At 44.7% G+C, this 15,157-nt stretch overlaps 1 protein-coding gene across 6 annotated transcripts in view; it reads right to left on the bottom strand.

The window, feature by feature from the left end:
- The window catches only part of fubp3 (far upstream element (FUSE) binding protein 3), a 131,120-nt gene that overhangs the window by 70,340 nt on the left and 45,623 nt on the right, over positions 1-15,157 (bottom strand). For all 6 annotated transcript variants that reach the window (XM_070863787.1, XM_070863788.1, XM_070863789.1 and 3 more), the window contains exons 5-7: positions 7,253-7,324; positions 6,910-6,967; positions 5,083-5,248 (exon numbers count right to left, since the gene is read on the bottom strand). In XM_070863787.1, coding sequence (XP_070719888.1) covers positions 5,083-5,248; positions 6,910-6,967; positions 7,253-7,324 — 296 coding nt within the window. The remainder of the gene's footprint in view (positions 1-5,082; positions 5,249-6,909; positions 6,968-7,252; positions 7,325-15,157) is intronic.

The following is a 15,157-nucleotide window of genomic DNA, read 5'->3' as shown; positions in this document are numbered from 1 at the left end:
CTCATTCTCCTTTCCCCCCCCCCCCCCATCTCTTTTCCCCCCCCTCCCTCATCTCCTTTCCCCCCCCTCCCTCATCTCCTTCCCCCCCCCTCCCTCATCTCCTTTCCCCCCCTCCCTCATCTCCTTTCCCCCCCTCCCTCCATCTCCTTTCCCCCCCCTCCCTCATCTCCTTTTCCCCCCCCTCCCTCATCTCCTTTCCCCCCTCCCTCATCTCCTTTCCCCCCCCCCCCATCTCCTTTCCCCCCCCCCCCCCCATCTCCTTTCCACCCCCCTCATCTCCTTCCCCCCCCCTCATCTCCTTTCCCTCGCTGTCAGAAACACAGACACTGACAGGACAGAGAATGAGAGACACACAGAGAGATAGAGACACTGACACACTGGGGGGGGGGGGGGGGGGGATATCCCAGCACGCTGTTGGAGGGCTCCCGGTGCTGCAGTGGGTAAGTAGAAAATGTTTTATTTATTGATTTAAAAAAAAAATTATTTCTTATTAATTTTTTTTGATGGATTTATTGGTTGATTTATTGATGTATTTATCATTTAACATAGAAACATAGAAAATAGGTGCTCTTTATTTGTAAAACTGAAGTGTTTAATGTTGTAAACTTCCCTTTAAACCCCCCCCCCCCCCACCATTCCCTACGCCTGATTTGTAACCTACGCCTGATTTTTTAAAGTGTAGACAAGGTTTTTTCAAGCGTACAAAAATCTTCACTTACTCCATTCTAAGTTAGTTTGGAGTAAGTTTTCACTGACGAAACTTTGAAACAGGCTTAAGTGGCCGGGCACACCCCCTTTTGCAAAAAAATTTCTGTTCCAAAGTGAAACAGTTCTAACTGACTAGAACTGGAGCAAACTAAATGACGAAAATTCCGATTTCTAAAGATACTCCGTTCTACACCCAGTCGCTCCTAAAAATCAGGAGCAAATCATGTGGAAACTTGGGGCCCTAGTCATGGGTGTTTCTTTAAATTTCGAGTTAGATCCTCAACAATGTAAATCTACCCCCCTTTAAAAAGGGATAAAGTGGCTCAGAATCAAACAAGTAGGTAGATTTACACTTGTATTTGCCACAAAAAGGAGATGCAATTGTCACTGAAAGTGATCACTGAATAGATAACGGTCTCACAGTAGAGGATTTCTGAAAAGCAAAGACATAGATGGCCCATGAAGATTCATGATCTGTGCCAAGTAGCCACAATAAAATTGATCCCAATATACCAAACTATACCATAATTTCTTCTGACCTATTGCTATTCAAATTACAAAGTGATTTGCCCACATTACACACCCAGAGAAAGGATTGTAAATGTTCCCAGTGTTCTTTCAATCACACAGCAAGAAAAAATTCAGATGGGTCATATTTTTACATATGTTCGAAGTATTTCCTCCTCTTTTCTATTCTCTCTACTTAAAAAGTGCAGTTTCAAAAGAAAGAAATGAAACATTATGGAACATTAACAGCCTCTGGCAAAAATGATTACAGTTTATGGACAGCCTCTAACAAATGGGACAAAGTTCAGTTAATGAAATACTCCAAGCTAAGATTGCCTCATCCCATGTTATTCAGCGACAAAAGCACCCCCCCCCACCCCCCCGCAAGGATCGTGTTTTAAAAAAGCGATGAGGTGCCTGGAATCTCGATTTCCATCTTTGTATTTCCATCGCTGGGCTGTGAAAATATGACATTACTTGGGCCATCAGTGGACTTCTCTCTCTCCTCCCGCACCACTCAACGCCCCCCAATCTCTCTTCCCTCCCTGCCACGTTCTCTCTTCCCTACTCCTTCTCCCCCCTCCCCCACCCCTCTTCCTGCCCTCTCCACCTGCCACCTTTTCTCACTTCTCCCTTCCCTCCCCGTCCCCCCCCACCCCCCCTTCTCCCTTCCCTCCCCGCATCCCCCCTTTCCTCCCAGTCCTCCCCTTCCCTCCCCCCCTTCTCCCTTCCCTCCCCACACCCCCCCTTCTCCCTTCCCTCCCCACACCCCCCCTTCTCCCTTCCCTCCCCACCCTTTCCCTTCCCTCCCAGTCCTCCCCTTCCCTCCCCCCCTTTCCCTTCCCTCCCAGTCCTCCCCTTCCCTCCCCCCCCCTTCTCTCCCCCCCCTTCTCCCTTCCCTCCCCATCCTCCCCTCCCCCCCCCCTTCTCACTCTCCTCCCTGCCCCCCCTTCTCACTCCCCTCCTCGCCCCCCCCCCCTTTCTCACTCCCCCGGACTACTCACTGAAAATACAAAGCAGAGGGTCCTGCAAGGCTCAAATGATGCAGCGACATGGTTCTGTGCTTGGAACGTCAAGTCCATTTGGAAGAACACCCACCTCATTAGCAATTTTTGAAACAGTTAACCAAGGGCACCTTTGGATGAGCCAGAAACTAAAGGACAAGGCCCACGTGTAGCCTTATCCTGGAGCTTCCATTAAAAGCCACAAGCCTAATTTGTATCTATCCAAAGAATCCTTGTTGCACATAAAATAAGGATTTATTACAGCACTGTTCATTGCCGCAAGCGGAGCATGTTTAAGTTTAAAACTGTTGCAAAGGACGCTAAAGACTGCACAACACTAATTAGATTGAAAGTCTGCATACACTCAAAAACTGTCCCACGCCCTAACTAGATGCATGACATCACCGAGCAATCCTGGTGAAGCACCTTCAGGTATCCGCAGCTATGCGGGGTGAACTGCACGAGAGCCAGTTTAGTATGCCTTTTTCTTATATAACCACCATAGCTGCTCATTAGCAGCAAGTATCTATTTTTTTCTCTCTCCTCTCTACCAGCCCAAAAACACAGGATGAAAGATAGTCGAACCGTATTACAAGTTCAATTTACATTTTGCTGAATGCTATTCAAATGCTACAGAGCAAAATTAGGGCTGGTTGAGATGGAATGATACCTTCAAGAGACATTAAGTGACAATGTCAGTCAAATTACCTGCTTCATTATGCCAGGACTGAGATCACCACTATTGTAGGAGCATGCGCAGCAATTTCTTGAAGCTGTTAAGAGGGCCAGAAATAAAACAGCAGTGGGCCAAACTGCAGCAGAAAGCACGATGCAGCAGCCAGGGGCGTTCAGACAATGACCCATGGGTCACTTGCAGTCTGTGAGCCCCAGCTATCCAGCCCACAGATCCCAGGTAACGTGGTTCTACTTGTGGCTTGTGGTGGTATTTCATACTCGATGGTTTGTGCCCTTCCAATTTTTGTGGGCCTGGAGGTTTGCAAAGAGCTGTACTTAATGTTGTTTCCTCCTCCCCACCACCACCACCTCCGCCCCCCCACCCCGCCTCATTGATGGATTAATCCTAAATTAAAAAGGGCTGTTTGCATTAGAGACTTGAGATATATGCAAATGAATGGAAGAAAATTAAAACACATTTACATTTAACTAGCTTTTCAGAACGCCCCAAAATGCTTCACAGACATTGAAGCACTGTTGAAGTTGTTATATAGACAAACACAGCAGCCAACTTGTGGACATCAAGGTTCCACAAGCAGCAAGATAAATGGCCATTTATTGGTTGTGGCGGTGTTGGTTGAGGGATAAATGTTGGCCAGGACACGGGGAGAACCCCTTTCCTCTTTGAATAGTACCACCTTAACAGGTTTGGATTAATGTTTCAACCAAAAAAACAGCACCTCCAACAATGCAGCACTCTCTCGGAATTGCATTGAAGTGTCAGCCTAGATTTAGTGGGATTTGAATGCACAACCTTCTAATTGAAGCAGGAAGGTTACATTACATAGTATTACATTACACAGCATTTACAGCACAGAAATAGGGCATTCGGTTCAACAGGTCCATGCCAGTGTTTATGCTCCACACGAGCCTCCTCTAACCCTTCTAACCCTGTTGACATATCCTTCTATTCCTTGCTCCCTCATGTATTTATCTAGCTTCCCTTTAAATGCATCTATGCTGTTCACCTCAATTACTCCCTGTGGTAGCAAGGTCCACAGTCTCACCATTCTGAATAAAGAAGTTTCTCCTGAATTCCTTATTGGTGTTATTAGCAACTATCTTATATTTATGGCCCCTAGTTCTGGTCTTGCCCGCAAGTGAAAACATCTCCACGTCTACCCTTTCAAAACCGTTCATAATCTTGAAGACCTTGATCAGGTCATTCCTCAGCCTTCTCTTTTCCAGAGGAAGGGGCTCCAGCCTGTTCAATATTTCATGATAGTTTATAACCCCTCAGTTCTGGTATCATCCTAGCAAAGTCTTTTTTGCACTGTCTCCAGTGCCTCTATATCCTTTTTTTAAATAGTATGTTCACAGTACTCCAAGTGTGGTCTAACCAAGGTTCTATACAACATTGATTTAAAGTATGCAACTGGTCTGTGCCTAAGCAGACCACGACAAAAAGCAGAGACACAGAGAAATACTGGAGCACTGCAACTAGAATTTCAAGTTGATGCATAAACTTTTCATAATTTGTCCAACTGAACTATGAAAAAAATAGGTGGCAAATAATGTCCCACAAAACATAGGGTGCGGTAAATAATGTCCCACCAGTGTGTATCTGAAGAAATTTTGAACTATAACACATAAGGGTGAAATATTTTTAAAGTACTTGGATATGCACTTGAAGTGCCGTAATTTACAAGGCTACGGACCGAGAGCGGGAAAGCAGGATCAGACCGGATAGCTCTTTGGCGGCCGGCGTGGACACGATGGGCCAAAATGGCCTCCTTCCGTGCTATAAATTTCTATGATTCTATGAAATACTGGAAGTTACAGGTTTGTCATTGGTGGAAGCAATTCGAGGCCATGAATTTAAAGCATTGAAAATTAAAATGTATGAGCTTAATTGAGCTTTCCTCTAACAAATCAGGAGCAACGCACTTAAATAAATGTGGACACGACACTGTGAAATGGGCTCTGTACTGATGAATTCAGGACAGCAGGCTAACTGTCTGAATGCATCAGTCTACCTGAAAGTCCACACACACTGTAGGAAGTCTGACCAGTAAATTGTTGGGCCCACAGTAATTCTCAGATTTTGAGAACACAATATGTTTGTAGTGATTGAAGATGTGCGATATGATTAAACGGACTCCGTCATATTGTCACAGGCTTCTCTTACCTGCAGTTGTTTAATGGTTTCCCCTCCTTTGCCGATGACGAGACCCACTTTGCTGGCTGGGATTTGGATTTCCTGTATGGCGCTGTTGGAGCTATCGATGTCATTGTGAAAGCCAGGTCCGTTCCGACACCGATCCACAATCTGTCCGAGGAGTCTTTTCGCTTCTCTGATTAATAAACCAGCACATCACAGTGAAAGGCCAAGTCATAGTCTTAAAAGTACAGACTATACAACTCAAACAAGTTTGCATGACTGGCGTAATGAAATTATATTCAACAAAATACGTCACAGGAATGTGGTAGTATCAGACGGATGTAAACCTTTGCTACAATCATTTAGTTTTGTTAGCTGGTTGAAGATTTGCTTTGGTCAAAATATTAAAGGGCTTGTTAAATACTTAGCTTCCAGAAAAATTCAGTCCATTTCAGGCAGATAGTGAGCCTGATTTCCCCGGGATGGGGTTTCAACACACCAGCACTTTGATGTGCTGTAGCACAGGACACAGATTTACAGCTCGAAGCCCTCCATTCCATCTTTCCAATCCGGTGCAGACATCAAGCAGAGGCTGGGAGCTGCCTTATATTTTGAAAGGAGAGGGAAGGAACAAGAGGAGGTATCACCACAAGCCATTCTCGTGCATCTCTTCACGATGACTCAAAATGCATCATTTGCAGAGGACTGGGAATCTGAAGGTGAGAATGTTGCTCAGACACATTGAGAGCAAAAGATTACAAGCCACGAGCAAATGCGCCGCTGCTTTTACAGTCTTTTGTGCTAGAAATGACATCATGGTCATACCACAGTGTGGAAAAAGGCATTCCAACACGAGACATTCAGTAAAAAAAAATGTGTCTTTAAACAAACCCTATAGGGCTTATAAGTCACACCACCATTTGAGTCTTATTTCATAGTTACTAGTAACAACCATGCAAATCATTCTAATGTATAAGTTCCCTATATTTAAACTTTTGTCCTAGTTAGTTTCCCACATTACAACAGTGACTACTCTCCAAAAGTACTTCATTGGCTGTAAAGTGCTTTGAGACGTCCAGTAGTCGTGAAAGGCGCTATATAAATCCCAATTCTTTCTTTCTTTCGTGCAGAGGTCCTCAGAGGCAGACCCCGATGTCAGGTCTTGGAACCACCCTGTGGACCACGCAAGACTTGGCAGTACAGCTATCCGCCAACTTCTGTCATCTTCTGTTTATATTTGGTTAATCATCGCTCAAATGAAGTCAGCTATACAACATTTGCTTTTTCATGCGAGGCAATAAATGTGACAGTCACCTATCTTGCCTTGCCCATTCCAACCTGCTGGAGTCAACTAAAGCAACATCGAAATCTATTTTCTGCAGAAGTTTAGCAATTCTTCCAGTTTAAAGTGAAATTCAACTTTCTCCTTTTGACACTGGACAGAAATAAATGTGCAGCATGCTGAAATACTCGGAGCGGTTTTATAGCAGCTGAACATGCAGAGTTGGTTCTAGACCTCAGTTAGATCAAGTGTTGGTAAGTGGATCTTGGATGAATAGAATTTGGTGACCCCGTGTCCTTAATAGGTCAAGGGACCAGTCAGCACTAGGCTGCAGAGGCGACTAGGTTCCAGGGTGTCAAGTCAGAGCAGCAGTAAGTGTGCTGTGATTAATCTCAGCGCCCCGAGGCTTTGGTGGGGGGAGGAGAGGATGGTCGGCAAGGTAAGAACATTTGTGGGAGGTTGGATACAAAGATACAAGAGCATGCATGAAAGTGCGAATTATACACCAGACTGTACAGCAGCTTAATATGTCAAACATGTACTCAGGAGAACAGAAGACGGACAACACTTACTCTATGTTCTCTGGGGAGCCTGTTAATGTGCAGGACCTTTCTGGGAGACCTCCACTATCTTGGCGGGGGGGGGGTGCAAAAAGGAAAGTTAGCTCGACGGGAAATGAGAGTTCCTGGTACCACAGCATTACTACAGAAGCATTTAAGACAATTTTTTATCATGCTAGAACAGTATCAATATTGCACATCAACTTGGACAATAATGGTAGCAGGATTACATCACAATATCAAAGACAAACATACAATTTTTAAAATAGACTTAAGGTGTATGAATATATAATTTTTTTTTTAAAAACCAGAAACTGAAGGTGATCTAGCCTAATCTAAACAGCCAAGTGCTTACCAGGTGCAATCTGAATCTTGCAGCCAGATTCCATCTGTATCCGAGATATCTGTTCTCCTCCCCTGCCAATTACTAAAGAGAGCAATAGCAATAATCTGAGTCAATGGGATAACAGGAATATCAATATGACCTTAAAGAGAAAGCAGCCCTGTTCTGGCCTATATAGACTGGATTTGAATACGACCTACCTAAAAATATGCAGCGTTCAAAATATATTGAACATTAGGACAGCCATCTGTGAGGAACTATAAAGAGTTATCTCCGTTACATTTAAACAATATTTAAAGCAAGCATCTCAACAGCAGTATGTTGGGACTCAAAATGGGGGTGCTAGTTAACATCTCAGTATTCAAACTACACTGTGCCCAAGCTGTGAGTTTTTCCAATTCTCAGCTCGGGCAATAAAAAAGAACATTCCACCAGCATAAGAGGAGCCTATACTCTCTGGAGTTTAGAAGAATGAGTGGTGATCTCATTGAAACATTTAAGATTCTGATGGGTGATTGACAGGGTAGATGCTGAGAGATTGTTTCCCCTGGCGGGAGAGTCTAGAATTAGGGGGCATATCAGGATGAGGGGTTGGTCATTTATGACTGAGAACATAAGAACATAAGAATTAGGAACAGGAGTAGGCCATCTAGCCCCTCGAGCCTGCTCCGCCATTCAACAAGATCATGGCCGATCTGGCCGTGGACTCAGCTCCACTTACCCGCCTGCTCCCCTTAACCCTTAATTCCCTTGATGAGGAGGAATTTCTTCACTCCGAGGGTTGTGAATCTTTGGAATTCCCCTCCTCAGAGGGCTGTGGTTGCTGAGCCGTTCAAGGCGGGGATAGATAGATTTTTGGACTCTTGGGAATTTAAGGAATATGGAGATCGAGCGAGAAAGTGGAGTTGAGGTCGAAGATCAGCCATGATCTTATTGAATAGCTGAGTAGGCTCGAGGGTCTGCATGGCCTGCTCCTGCTTGTTATGCTCTTATGGAGGACACAGTAGGTCCTGCTCCACAGCAAAGCAGTTCCCACAAAGAGATTACGTAGAAGTGTTAATCAGCACATAGAAACTCATGGCGCACGTGGCTGAAGGAGGAAACTGGGTGGCAGAAGTAGGGTAACAAAAATAAGCCAACATCTCGACAGTCTTTGGGGATACTGCAGAATTTCAAAACTTTGCCTTGCGTTAAACTCCCATATTCTTCAAAATTAATCCTCTGCAGCGGTAACCAAGTTAAAGTGCAACATTGCAATCAGATACAGGTATATGGATTCCATTCCATTCTGAACTGCAGCTCATACAGGCAAAATGGGCATAATGTCAAATCAAACCACTTATTCAAAGAGTTACTAAAAGTGATGACCTGTAGGTTTATAGAAATGCTTTTATAAATCCATTAAAAGCTTCTCTCCCTAACTGGAAGTATAAGCAGGCAATCCATTGCTAGGCTTCTGCAAATATTGCCCTGTAACTAGCCATTAGGTGTGCAAGAGCAACCAAAGGTGACACTCCCTATTAGGCAGAACATCTCTAATCGGTTCACCATCTCCCGAGACAGTGCAGCCAAGATCAGCAATGCCCAAGTATTCAAATTCTGCTGTACTGAACTCACATCCTATCAAATTACTGTTTTGTTCTTTTTAAAATGAAGCGTGGAGCCAGTGACTGAAGTCCTATGCTCTTTCTGATTGCGGCGTGGCAAATTGACCAGCTGCATCTCACACCAGTCACTTTCTGAACAGTTGAAAAAAATCTGCAAAGGGATGAAAGATAAAATGCAAAATAAACCTCCCTGGACTTTTTCCTTCTCCTCCCACCCCCCCTTCCCCCCACCCCCCTCCTCTCCCGCACAAGTCAGTCAATCACTAGGTTGACATCTTTCATTCCTCTGTAAAATGTACCAGCAACTACGTGGTGTACAATATCAACCCGAATCAGGTAACCCTCCAGTGAAAGACTTCTTTCCCCACCCGCTTTCTCTCCCAGAACCGAAACCAGCTGAAGTCAGGAACCTGCCATGCACACAAAAACTAGAGTGTGAAATCATGTTTTTTTTTTATTCATTCACGGAATGTGGACATCGCCGGCAAGGCCAGCATTTATTGCCCATTCCTATTTGCCTTCGAAAAGGTGGTGTGAGCCACCTTCTTGAATACAACGGAGTGGCTTGCTAGGTCATTTCGGAGGGCAGTTCAGAGTCATCCACATTACTGTGGGTCTGGAGTCACACATAGGCCAGACCGGGTAAGGACGGCAGATTTCCTTCCCTAAAAGGAGATCAGTGAACCCGATGAGTTTTTAATGACGATCTAGTAGTTCCATGCTAGCTTTTTTAATATTCCAAATTTATTTAATTGAATTTAAATTCCCCAGTTGTCGTGGTGGTATTTGAACTCGTGTCTCTGGATCATTAGTCCAGGCCTCTGGATTACTAGTCCACTAACATAACCACTGTGCTATCGTACCCATATAATCATGTGTTAGCACTCTGCAGCAGCTTTATGCATCACGTACCAATCCGGCTATCGGACTTCAAAACAATCTGATTTCACCCAACACATTCGTGCTAACTAGTTTCATAGAAACATAGAAAATAGGTACCTCCCTGCTCCTATACTCAAATCCCCTAGCTATGAAGGCCAACATGCCATTTGCCTTCTTCACCACCTGCTGTACCTACATACGAACTTTCAATGACTGATGTACCATGACACCCAGGTCTCGTTGCACCTCCCCTTTTCCTAATCTGCCGCCATTCAGATAATATTCTGCCTTCATGTTTTTGCCACCAAAGTGGATAACTTCACATTTATCCACATTATACTGCATCTGCCATGCATTTTCCCACTCACCTAACCTGTCCAAGTCACCCTGCAGCCTCTTAGCACCTCCTCACAGCTCATACTGCCACCAGCTTAGTGTCATCTGTAAACTTGGGAGATATTACACTCAATTCTTTCATCTAAATCATTGATGTATATTGTAAATAGCTGGGGTTCCAGCATTAAGCCCTGCGGCACCCCACTAGTAACTGCCTGCCATTCTGAAAAGGACCCGTTTATCCCTACTCTCTGCTTCCTGTCTGCCAACCAGTTCTCTATCCACGTCAATACATTACCCGCAATATCATGTGCTTTAATTTTGCACACCAATCTTGTGTGGGACCTTGTCAAAAGCCTTTTGAAAGTCCAAATACACATCCACTGGTTCTCCCTTGTCCACTCTACTAGTCACATCCTCAAAGAATTCTAGAAGAAGATTTTTCAAGCATGACTTCCCTTTCATAAATCGATGCTGACTTGGACCGATCCTATCACTGCTTTCCACATGCGCTGCTATTTTATCTTGAATAACTGATTCCAACATTTTCCCCACTACCGATGTCAGGCTAACCAGTCTATAATTCCCAGTTTTCTCTCTCTCTCCTTTTTAAAAAAGTGGCGTTACATTAGCTACCCTCCAGTCCATAGGAACTGATCCAGAGTTGATAAATTGCTGGGAAATGATCACCAATGCATCCACTATTTCTAGGGCCACTTCCTTAAGTACTCTGGGATGCAGACTATCAGGCCCTGGAGATTTATCAGCCTTCAATCCCATCAATTTCCCTAATACAATTTCCTGAATAATAAGGATTTCGTTCAGTTCCTCCTCCTCGCTAGATCCTTGGTCCCCTAGTATTTCCGGAAGGTTATTTGTGTCTTCCTTCATGAAGACAGAACCAAAATATTTGTTCAATTGGTCTGCCATTTCTTTGTTCCCCATTATAAATTCACCTGATTCTGACTGCAAGGGACCTACGTTTGTCTTCACTAATCTTTTTCTCTTCACATATCTATAGAAGCTTTTGCAGTCAGTTTTTATATTCCCAGCAAGCTTCCTCTCATATTCTATTTTCCCCCTCCTAATTAAACCCTTTGTCCTCCTCTGCTGAATTCTAAATTTCTCCCAGTCCTCAGGTTTGTTGCTTTTTCTGGCAAATTTATACGCCTCTTCCTTGGATTTAACACGATCCTCAATTTCCCTTGTTAGCCACGGTTGAGCCACCTTCCCCATTTTATTTTTACTCCAGACAGGGATGTACAAGTGTTGCAGTTCATCCATGTGATCTTTAAATGTTTGCCACTGCCTATCCACCATCAACCCTTTAAGTATAATTTGCCAGTCTATTCTAGCCAATTCACATCTCATACATAGAAACATAGAAAATAGGTGCAGGAGTAGGTCATTCGGCTGTTCGAGCCTGCACCACCATTCAATAAGATCATGGCTGATCATTCCCTCAGTACCCCTTTCCTGCTTTCTCTCCATACCCCTTGATCCCCTTAGCCGTAAGGGCCATATCCAACTCCCTCTTGAATATATCCAATGAACTGGCATCAACAACGCTCTGCGGTAGGGAATTCCACAGGTTAACAACTCTCGGTGACTGAAGAAGTTTCTCCTCATCTCAGTCCTAAATAGCCTACCCCTTATCCTAAGACTATGACCCCTGGTTCTGGACTTCCCCAACATCAGGAACATTCTTCCCGCATCTAACTTGCCCAGTCCCTTCAGAATCTTATACATTTCAATGAGATCCCCTCTCATCCTTCTAAACTCCAGTGAATAAAGGGCCAATTGATCCAGTCTCTCCTCATATGACAGTCCAGCCATCCCTAGAATCAGTCTGGTGAACCTTTGCTGCACTCCCTCAATAGCAAGAACTTTCTTCCTCAGATTAGGAGACCTAAACTGTACACAATATTCCAGGTGAGGCCTCACTAAGGCCCTGTACAACTGCAGTAAGACCGCCCTGCTCCTATACTCAAATCCCCTAGCTATGAAGGCCAACATACCATTTGCCTATTTCACCGCCTGCTGTACCTGCATGCCCACTTCCAGTGACTGATGAACCATGACACCCAGGTCTCGTTGCACTTCCCCTTTTCCTAATCTGCCGCCATTCAGATAATATTCTGTCTTCACGTTTTTGCCCCCAAAATAGATAACCTCACATTTATCCACATTATACTGCATCTGCCATGCATTTGCCCACTCACCTAACCTGTCCAAGTCACCCTGCAGCCTCTTAGCGTCCTCCTCACAGCTTACACCGCCACCCAGTTTAGAGTCATCCGCAAACTTGGAGATATTACACTGAATTCCTTCATCTAAATCATTAATGATAGCTGGGGTCCCAGCACTGAGCCCTGCGGCACTCCACTAGTCACTGCCTGCCATTCTGAAAAGGACCCATTTATCCCAACTCTCTGCTTCCTGTCTGCCAACCAGTTCTCTATCCACGTCAGTACATTACCCCCAATACCATGCGCTTTGATTTTGCCCACCAATCTCTTGCGCGGGACCTTGTCAAAAGCCTTTTGAAAGTCCAAATACACCACATCCACTGGTTCTCCCTTGTCCACTCTGCTAGTTACATCCTCAAAAAATTCCAGAAGATTCGTCAAGCATGATTTCTCTTTCATAAATCCATGCTGACTTGGTCCGATCCTGTCACTGCTTTCCAAATGCGCTGCTATTTCATCCTTAATGACTGATTCCAACATTTTCCCCACTACTGATGTCAAGCTAGCTGGTCGAAAATTACCCATTTTCTCTCTCCCTCCTTTTTTTAAAAAGTGGTGTTACATTAAGCTACACTCCAGTCCATAGGAACTGATCCAGAGTCGATAAGACTGTTGGAAAATGATCACCAATGCATCCACTATTTCTAGGGCCACTTCCTTAAGTACTCTGGGATGCAGACAATCAGACCCCGGGAGATTTTTCGGCCTTCAATCCCATCAATTTCCCTAAAACAATTTCCCACCTAATAAGGATATTCTTCAGTTCCTCCTTCTCACTAAACCTACTGTCCTCTAGTATAATCAGAAGGTTATTTGTGTCTTCGTTCGTGAAGACAGAACCGAAGTATTTGTTCAATTGGTCTGCCATTTCTTTGTTCCCCATTATAAATTCACCTGAATGTTAGCCATTGCTTATTCACCATCAACCCTTGAAGTAACCTTTGCCAGTCTATTCTAGCCAATTCACGCCTCATACCGTCGAAGTTACCTTTCCTTAAGTTCAGGGCCCTAGTTTCCGAATTAACTGTGTCAGTCTCCATCTTAATAAAGAATTCTACCATATTATGGTCACTCTTCCCCAAGGGACCTCGCACAACAAGATTGCTAATTAGTCCCTTCTCATTACACATCACCCAGTCTAGGATGGCCAGCTCTCTAGTTGGTTCCTCGACATATTGGTCTAGAAAACCATCCCCAATACACTCCAGGAAATCCTCCTCCACCGCATTGCTACCAGTTTGGTTAGCCCAATCTATATGTAGATTAAAGTCGCCCATGATAACTGCTGTACCTTTATTGCACACATCCCTTATTTCTTGTTTGATGCTGTCCCCAACCTCATTACTACTATTGTGGTCTGTACACAACTCCCAATAGTATTTTCTGCCCTTCGGAATTCCGCAGCTCCACCCATATCGATTCCACATCATCCAGGCTAATGTCCCTCCTTACTATTGCATTAATTTCCTCTTTAACCAGCAACGCCACCCCACCTCCTTTTCCTTTCTGTCTATCCTTCCTAAATGCTGAATACCCTTGGATGTTGAGTTCCCAGCCTTGGTCACACTGGAGCCATGTCTCCGTGATGCCAATTACATCATATCCGTTAACTGCTATCTGCACAGTTAATTCGTCCACCTTAATCCGAATACTCCTCGCATTGAGGCACAGAGCCTTCAGGCTTGTCTTTTTAACACACTTTTCTCCTTGCTATCTTTTGCTTCTGACTCCATTTTATTTCCGTCTCCCTGCATAGGTTCCCATCCCCCTGCCATGTTAGTTTAACTCCTCCCCAACAGCACTAGCAAACACTTCCCCTCGGACATTGGTTCCGGTTCTGCCCAGGTGCAGACCGTCCAGTTTGTACTCGTCCCACCTCCCCCAGAACCGGTTCCAATGCCCCAGGAATTTGAATCCCTCCGTTCTGCACCACTGCTCAAGCCACGTATTCATCTGAGCTATCCTGCGATTCCTACTCTGACTAGCACGTGGCACTGGTAGCAATCCTGAGATTACTACTTTTGAGGTCCTACTTTTTAATTTAACTCCTAGCTCCCTAAATTCGTCTTGTAGGACCTCATCCCGTTTTTTACCTATATCATTGGTACCTATATGCACCACGACAACTGGCGTGGTGCATCAGAATATCCTGGACCCGCTCCGAGACACCCTTGACCCTTGCACCAGGGAGACAACATACCATCCTGGAGTCTCAGTTGCAGCCGCAGAAACGCCTATCTATTCCCCTTACAATTGAATCCCCCATCACTATCGCTCTCCCACTCTTTTTCCTGCCCTCCTGTGCAGCAGAGCCAGCCACGGTGCCATGAACTTGGCTGCTGCTACTCTCCCCTGATGAGTCATCCCTCTCAACAGTACTCAAAGCGGTGTATCTGTTTTGCAGGGGGATGACCGCAGGGGATCCCTGCACTACCTTCCTTGCACTGCTCTTCCTGTTGGTCTTCCATTCCCTATCTGGCTGTGGACCCTCTACCTGTGGTAAGACCAAGTCACTAAATGTGCTATTCACATCATTCTCAACATCGTGCACGCTCCAGAGTGAATTCACCCTCAGCTCCAGTTCCGCAATGCGGTCCGTCAGGAGCTGGAGGCGGATAACTTCCCGCACACGTAGTCGTCAGGGACACGGGAAGCATCCCTGACTTCCCACATAGTACAGGAGGAGCATAACATGTATCCAAGCTGTCCTGCCATGACTTAACCCTTAGATAAACTTAATTTGGCAACAATGCTAAAGGTTACTTACTGATAAAGAAAAAAGAAAAGCTACTTACCAATCACTTACCCCATTGGCTGTGACGTCACCTTTCGATTTCTTTCTA

The sequence above is a fragment of the Pristiophorus japonicus genome, chromosome 20 (assembly GCF_044704955.1).
Source record: "Pristiophorus japonicus isolate sPriJap1 chromosome 20, sPriJap1.hap1, whole genome shotgun sequence".
In the NCBI taxonomy this organism is placed as follows: Eukaryota; Metazoa; Chordata; class Chondrichthyes; family Pristiophoridae; genus Pristiophorus; species Pristiophorus japonicus.
This window is presented reverse-complemented; position numbering and strand designations above follow the sequence as displayed.